Below are 7,949 nucleotides of genomic sequence, written 5' to 3'. Positions count from 1 at the left end.
ACCACAAATATATATTCTTAAGGACATCAAAACCTCAAATAAAACTCCAGAAAGGTGTACAATATGGGACCTTTAAGCGTATGATGCTTCTGGGAAACGCAGCTCTGGAAAAGTAATTGAAATTAATTAACCTAATCTTGAAACCACATGGGCATTTTTCTGTGTTTTTCTGTCAATATGGGGTGCTGTGTGTACATTAATGAGGAAAAAAAATTAACTTAAATGATTTTAGCAAATGGCTGCAATATAACAAAGAGTGAAAAATTTAAGGGGGTCTGAATACTTTCCGTACCCACTGTATATATTTGGCTAGTTATGCCAAGCTCTAAAATATTTTACTATTCATTCTGTCTAATATAAAGAATTTAAATAAAATAATGTAAAAATTGTGGGTAAAGAGGTTTAAAATATTCTTATCCAGTAAATCAGGAACAAAATTCATTGGTTAAAATTAAATTCATTGGTTAAAGTTAGTGGGAACCATGAATAACTCTGAGCTCTTAAAACTTTTTTAAACTAAATTATTTTATTTATATAAAAAAGACTTAAATCCTTTATGTATAATGCATTATAAAGGTATTCATAATATATGTTGTAATGTATTATATCTTGTCATAATTATTTGTAATAATTAATGCCTTAAAACTACTTTTATAATGCATTATATTTAAAGGCTTTAAGTGAAGTGTTACCAAAAATGTAATAAGAAATATGCAATGTAAAATGATGTAGTAGAGTCTTAAAATACTTGTAGTAATATATGGTAAATTATGTATGTAAAATTATTATAATATTAATGTTTTATATTTCTTAATTGCTTTTAATTCAGTTAAGGTCGTTAATTTCACAGTCTATTATCTTTGTCTTGTATCTTGTATCTTTTTGTTCAATTGTCAAATAAGTTTGTTTCTTCAAATCAAAGTTTGTAAAACCTCACCTGAATTTCTGCTGTAAGACCACAGACAAAGACTGATGACTGGAATCCAGCTGAGACTGAAAGAACAAGAACAAGACAGAAATGATTGCTAAAGTGGTGTTGAATGATGGAATTTTATACAGTGCAGTGTTTTTGTATTTCTATATTGTTATTTGAATTTTAGTTAAAGGTTTAGTAATTTGGTTGTGTTCAAGCCAGAGTTTGTAACGCTGTGATTGTCCTTGTAGTGGGGTGATTTGGGTCATGGTTTGTAATGTTTTAACACTTTTTTCAAAGTTCATATGGGGAAAATGAATGGAAAAATACTTCCGGAACTTTCAGAAAGTGTGCGGCAATAATGTACTAAACACTCTGTTCAGCTGTCTTATTTTAATATTATTATTGTTATTATTAATATTATTAGGGCACTTAATGCATGTACTTCAACACTTTAACCCTAAAAGGGGCAACGTATCCTGAGTAGGGTTGCAAAAGGGTGGAAAATTTCCGGAAACTTTCCAAAAACAAAATTTGGAATATTCCAAAAAAAAATTCTGGAACGTTTCCAAAATTTGTGGAATGTTTCCGAAAATTTACTGGAAATTTTCCACCTTTTTGCAACCCTAGTCCTGAGGGATTCAAACATTGAGAAGCTGTGGGGAGAAGCAGGGAACGTATAGGTCTTATTTCTTGGTTTCATGTTGAAAGGGTGTTTGTTGTGAATATTTAGATGAGGTGACTTTAGTTTCTCCATTCTTTGTTTAGCTCACAGGCAGCATTTAAAACTGCATGGACTTACCTGTTTAAAAAGCTGTTGTTCAGCATTAGCTTATTAGGTTAACATTTATATATTATAAATTAAATGCTTAGGGCCTACATTTTTTGTAGTCTGTCTCTAAACGTTTGTATCTCAAGGAATACATCACACTTTTAGGGGAATAAATCAAGATATAAAAAGTAAAACATATACAGTATATAGAATGTGATTTTGTGGCTTGTGATTTAGAAAATCAAATCTTTTTGTAATCTTGAAAAAACATATCGTTGGAAAGGTCTGACTGTCAAGGTTCCATATTTGCTGACTGTTTTGTAATAGAAGTGATATTGTGATAGAAAATGATTGATTTGTGACAGAAAACTGCATCAAATAATTCAATAGAGTTTGGGTTTAACCCAGTGGTTATTTTTGGTATAGCGCCCAAACAAAATCTCACAGGAACCACAACTTTTGTGATATCAACTTCAAATTTGGAACATTACTTGGTTAGACATATGGCTTTGATTTTATAGCAATTTTAGAGTGCAACATATTTTATAAAATATTTATTTTATATAAAATAAAATAAATATAGTATTCGCCATTATCTTTATTGTACACGTAAATTTTTATAACTTTTTTATACTTTCGTTTTTTGAAATGCTTTCACTTCATGTGTCTTCTTTAAAAGAGACCAATGTTAGGTCTGTATTCCAAAGTGTTCAGGAATTACAACCGTGTTGTAACAAGCATTGATAAACAAGTGTTCTGTTTCCAGTGAATTTATACCCCAAAGGTACGATGTATCCTAGGGGATACAAACATTAAAATAATAAAAATGTAAAGTTTTGAAAAAAAAGAAAATAATGAAATTGTATTATCTGAGTCCCAATAAGATGGAAAATAGCAATAAATTTTACAGTATATCTCTCTGTGTGTGTGTGCGTGCGTGCGTGCGTGCATCTGTGTGTGTGTTCCTCAGGTGATGTGTGTGTTAGCGCTGGCTGTGTGTGAGGCGTATGTGTTTCAGGCTGGTCAGTCAACAGGTGAGGTGGACGACACTCCTCCACAGATCAGAGGTCAGTCCGTCTCTGCGCATCTGTATTAATTTATTTATGTGTGTGTTTATCACATCAGACTAAGGTGTGTGTGTGTGTGTGTGTGTCTGTGTGTGGTCAGATTTCTCTGGCTCCTGTAAGGGCCGTTGTTTCGAGCTGAAGGAGGCGGAGCCACCCAGCTGCAGGTGTGATAATCTGTGCAAGACGTACCTGAGCTGCTGCTCCGACTTCGACGAGCAGTGCCTCAAGACAGGTGAGAACACACACACACACACACTCACTCACTCACTCACTCACGCACACACTCACACACACACACACACTCTCAGACACACACACACGCACACACTCTCTCACACACACACACTCACTCACGCACACACACACTCACACACACACACTCTCAGACACACACGCACACTCACACACAAACACACACACGCACACACTCTCTCTCACACACACACACTCGCACACACTCTCACACGCTCTCACACACACACACACACGTATTCACACACACACACACACACACACACACACACACCAACGACCAGAGCTGGATTACATGAGATCTGGATACATAACACATTGAGATGCTCTAAATAATTCGTTTTTAATATTTCTATTTGCATTTTAACTGTAAAGTTTTAGTAATTTTGTTGTTTTTGTCGTTTTTACTAGTTTTTTTAAATGTCTAGTTTATTCATTTTTATTTCAAATTTAGTTTTTGTTATTTAGATCATCAAGTTAAACTAAATGAAAACTAGAAATATAAGGGTTTTTTAATAGTTTATTTTATTGCAAATAACAATTGCAAGTTTGTTTTACAATAGTTTTATTTGTAGTTGTAATTTTTGTTAAAGGGGTCATATGATGCAATTTCAATTGTTCCTTTCTCTTTGGAGTGTTACAAGCTCTTGGTGCATAAAGAAGATCTGTAAAGTTGCAAAGACTAAAGTCTCAAACCCAAAGAGATATTCTTTATAAAAGTTAAGAGTTAGCCACACCTACCTAAAACGCCTCGTTCTAACACGCCCCCACATATCTACAGTAGCGCTTGGTGTTTGGTATTTCTTCTATCCCATAACAAGACATGGTTTTTTGTTTACGCGGCGCAGCGCAATGCAACGCAACGCGTAAAAAGACAGTATAAGTCATTATAATCCGTAATTATGTCCCGACTGGATGCAACGAATGCCTCGTTTATAATGGGTTTTAAGCTTCGTAAAAATCGACGCGTTTCAGAAAGGCGGGGCATAGAGGAGAAACAATAATGTACAGTATGTGGAAAATAATGTGTTTTTTAAACCTTAAACCGCATAAACACATTTCATTACACCAAATACACAAAATAATATTCTTTTTAGCAACATCATATGACCCCTTTAAGTATAATAACTCTGGTACAGTGTAAATATATTTGGGTTTGTCTCATGAAAACGTTCTCATTCTCATCACTGTGATGTTTGCTTGTAAAGCTCATTATTTAAATGGATTATCATCGCTGCTGAAATACAAACAGATTCAGTACAGTATTTGAATCAGCACAAATGAACAGAAGTAATTCAGTACCACTGTCACGCAGTGTGTTTATTGTGCATGTGTGTGTGTGTGTGTTCAGCGGGAGGGTTCGAGTGTTCGCGGGAGCGCTGCGGTGAGATCAGAAACGAGGATTACGCCTGTCACTGTTCAGACGACTGTCTGCAGAGAGGAGACTGCTGTACCAACTACAGACCACTGTGCAAGGGTCAGACACACGCTCTCACACTCTCACTCACACACACAAACGCTCTCACACACTCTCTCTCAGACACACTCACACACACACACACACACACACACACACACACACACTCTCTCTCACACACACACATGTCAGACGAGCACATTGTTAAAGTTTTATGAATTCAGTTAATTAGAAGAGCTTTTTGATTATTAAAATTTATGTGTGTGTGTGTTGCAGGAGACAGCTCCTGGCTGGAGGGTGACTGTGAGGAGATTCAGAGTCCAGAATGCCCTGCAGGGTGAGCGATGATGCTGGTGTGTGTGTGAGTGTGAGTGTGAGTGTGTGTGTGTGTGTGTGTCTGTCAGAGTCTGAGTCTGAGTCTGAGTGTGTGTGTGTGTGTGTGTCTGTCAGAGTCTGAGTCTGAGTCTGAGTGTGTGTGTGTGTGTGTGTCTGTCAGAGTCTGAGTCTGAGTCTGAGTGTGTGTGTGTGTGTGTGTCTGTCAGAGTCTGAGTCTGAGTCTGAGTGTGTGTGTGTGTGTGTGTCTGTCAGAGTCTGAGTCTGAGTCTGAGTGTGTGTGTGTGTGTGTGTGTGTGTGTGTGCGTGTGAGCTTGTGCACTCAATCTGCTCTCATGTGTGTGTTTGCTGAAGGTTTGTACGTCCTCCTCTCATCATCCTGTCTCTGGACGGCTTCCGCTCCTCTTACATGAAGAAAGGGAAGAGCGTCTTACCCAACCTCCACAAACTGAGTACAGAACCCTCACATCTGCATCACACCAATCCCACAATCCCTCACTGCACACACACTGACACTGGGCGGCAGTCAGCTCAGATGCCGTGCTTAAAGGTGCAGTAAGCCATTTTTGAAAAAAACCCAGTTGAGAAGTGAACTGGACTCGAGCAACAAAACACACTTGTAGCCAATCAGCAGTAAAAGGTTTAGCAGCAAAGAAGTTGCTTTATTTCTTCTTGATATGCGAGTAATGTTGTTTTTGCTGCGTTTCACTGTCTTTTGCTTCAATATACTCATGTGCAGTGTTGGGAGTAGCACATTAGAAGTAGCGTGAGTTACGTTATCAGATTACTTTTTTCAAGTAACTAGTAAAATAACGCATTACTTTTTAATTTAGAAGGAAATATCAGAGTTACTTTTTCAAATAGGTAACAGCAGTTTCCATGTATTGAGTGACAGCTCTGGTGTTGCCATGGTGACAGAAATCAGGAGTAAGTGCAGAGTGTTGTGTGTGAACATGAGCTTACTGTAGTTCTAGACTAAATATCAACATGTGTTTACTCAAAAACAGATTCAGTGTTCCTCAAAATCAATACAAACAGTGAAATGCAAACTCATAATATGACGCAAACCTGCAATAATTAAATGTTAAATAACACACATATGCCATTTTATTAACTAATGTCTTTGCTGCCGACCTTCAATGATCTACTTCAACCGTACTAATAAGCAAAAGTGTTGAACTTTCTTCTCCTGTGTCTTATTATCACTTCATCGATGATAAAGAGATGTAAGCCTGGAGCTTCTAAACGTTCACCATCTGTTTCAAGCGTCGGCTCTCAAACTGTGTCTGAAAAGTGAGATAAACTACACCTAATATAATGCTTTTCCTTTTGGTTCCCCTTTTAGTGATCGCTATAACCCCATTAATTGTTGCCTGTGTTGTGACTGTGGGGGCGGAGCTATCAACATAGGGGTGTGGTCTTCTGGGCAGGGGCGTGTTTATTTTAGTGATTTCAAATGTCAGCAGCATTTTCCAGAAATCACTTACTGCACCTTTAATATAATGCAAATGTAACCATGGGTACACATTAAACTGTATTTTGGAGGTTTTCTTTCCGCTAGTCTGTAACAACTCTTGAAAAGCTTAAAATTTACCAATACATGAGTTTTGCCTGTATCATGTGTATGTTTCATGTGTTTCTTTGGTAGGATCGTGTGGAACCCACGCCCCTCATATGAGGCCCATGTACCCGTCCAAAACCTTCCCCAACCTCTACACGCTGGCCACGGTACCAAACACACTTCACAGCACAGCAGACAGATTCACTCTGTTCACTCAGACATGACTGAGAGATCACTGCGCTGATCATGTGAAGCAGAACATGGCTAATTCCCAGCAGGCTTTGCATAGGACTGTATAAGGAGAGTAAATGCTGAAATTAAGTATTTTAATGCATTTTTGCACAAGATGAATATGTAGGAGATCTGTTAGTGTTTCATGTTCTCTAATGTCGAGATTTAAGATTACTTGATTCGAACAAAACTAGAATATTGAAACATGACATCATATTTTGCACCAAGTGTTTTCTTTTTTAGCTGAAATGTTTTAAGGCTCTCGATTTGCTCGAATGATGTTATTAACTGAACTGCGTGGGATTGTCTGGTGTTCCTCCTCAGGGTTTGTATCCCGAGTCTCACGGGATCGTGTGTAACTCCATGTACGACCCCGAGTTCAAAGCTCATTTCAGACTGAGAGGACGAGAGAAGCTCGATCACCGCTGGTGGGGTGGGCAGCCCGTGAGTCATGACTCCGCCCACACATGCCTCTCAGCCAATCACAGACGAGAGGCTTTACATAAGACTTATGTCGTCTGCATGTTTAAGGCATAAATGTGATTCTGTATTGTGGTGCAGAGGATGTTTCTTATTCTGTGCAGGTTTTACATGTGAACACTAAATAAATCATCCGGCTCAGTTTGGGTTTGGATGGAAAGTCGAGTTGTAAAGTTTGAAGTGGGTTCATGTTTAATAATTCAGAGTGTTTTTGTCTCTGTTTGTCGTCTCAGATTTGGATCACAGCAGAGAAGCAGGGCGTGAAGGCTGGGACGTTCTTCTGGCCCTGGTGAGCACTGAGATCTCAGTCCAAATGTGCTGAATGTCACAGATAGCAGGATTATTCATTCTTCTGCTTTATGATATTGGTTTCTGATCGTAAATGTTTACGTTCTACTGGTTAATCAGCTGGTTCTTGAGCAGAGTGTCATTTTAAATGAGGTTTTCTTCTAAAATCAGCGTTCAGTGTTTGGAGCAAAGCTCAGAGTGTCACTGCCAGAGACAAACAACACATGATGCGAACAAAGACCTTTCACACACATACACACACACACACACACACACACACACTGACTCTCTCTTCTCTCTCTCTCTCTCACACACACACATATTGACACACTCACAGACACACACACACACACACATATTGACACACACACACACACACTGACACACACACACGCGCGGGTCATTCAGAGTGGCTCAGTCTGTCCCGAGCTTCGTGTTCTTCTCTGAAGAGCTTCACTTGTTTGCGCTCTGAAGATGCGTTCAGCCGCTCGTGAAGCTCTGACGTGTCTGTGATATTGTGTGCGAAGAGCTGAATGAACTCGTCTGTCTCTCTCTGTCTGTCTGTCTGTCTCTCTCTCTCTGTCTGTCTGTCTCTCTCTCTCTGTCTGTCTGTCTCTCTCTCTCTGTCTGTCTGT

The 7,949-nt window shown here is 38.5% G+C and overlaps 1 protein-coding gene across 1 annotated transcript in view; it reads left to right on the top strand.

Moving 5' to 3' along the window:
* Window positions 1-7,949, top strand: part of LOC107714761 (ectonucleotide pyrophosphatase/phosphodiesterase family member 2-like) — a 43,410-nt gene that overhangs the window by 9,185 nt on the left and 26,276 nt on the right. The window contains exons 2-9 of the mRNA XM_016520726.1: window positions 2,656-2,752; window positions 2,853-2,984; window positions 4,356-4,481; window positions 4,698-4,758; window positions 5,109-5,206; window positions 6,403-6,482; window positions 6,871-6,990; window positions 7,260-7,315. Coding sequence (XP_016376212.1) covers window positions 2,656-2,752; window positions 2,853-2,984; window positions 4,356-4,481; window positions 4,698-4,758; window positions 5,109-5,206; window positions 6,403-6,482; window positions 6,871-6,990; window positions 7,260-7,315 — 770 coding nt within the window. The remainder of the gene's footprint in view (window positions 1-2,655; window positions 2,753-2,852; window positions 2,985-4,355; window positions 4,482-4,697; window positions 4,759-5,108; window positions 5,207-6,402; window positions 6,483-6,870; window positions 6,991-7,259; window positions 7,316-7,949) is intronic.

Source organism: Sinocyclocheilus rhinocerous, unplaced genomic scaffold, assembly GCF_001515625.1.
Source record: "Sinocyclocheilus rhinocerous isolate Xijiao unplaced genomic scaffold, SAMN03320098_v1.1 scaffold359, whole genome shotgun sequence".
In the NCBI taxonomy this organism is placed as follows: domain Eukaryota; kingdom Metazoa; phylum Chordata; class Actinopteri; order Cypriniformes; family Cyprinidae; genus Sinocyclocheilus; species Sinocyclocheilus rhinocerous.
Note: the sequence above shows the minus strand (reverse complement) of the source record. Positions and strands in the feature narration are given on the sequence as shown.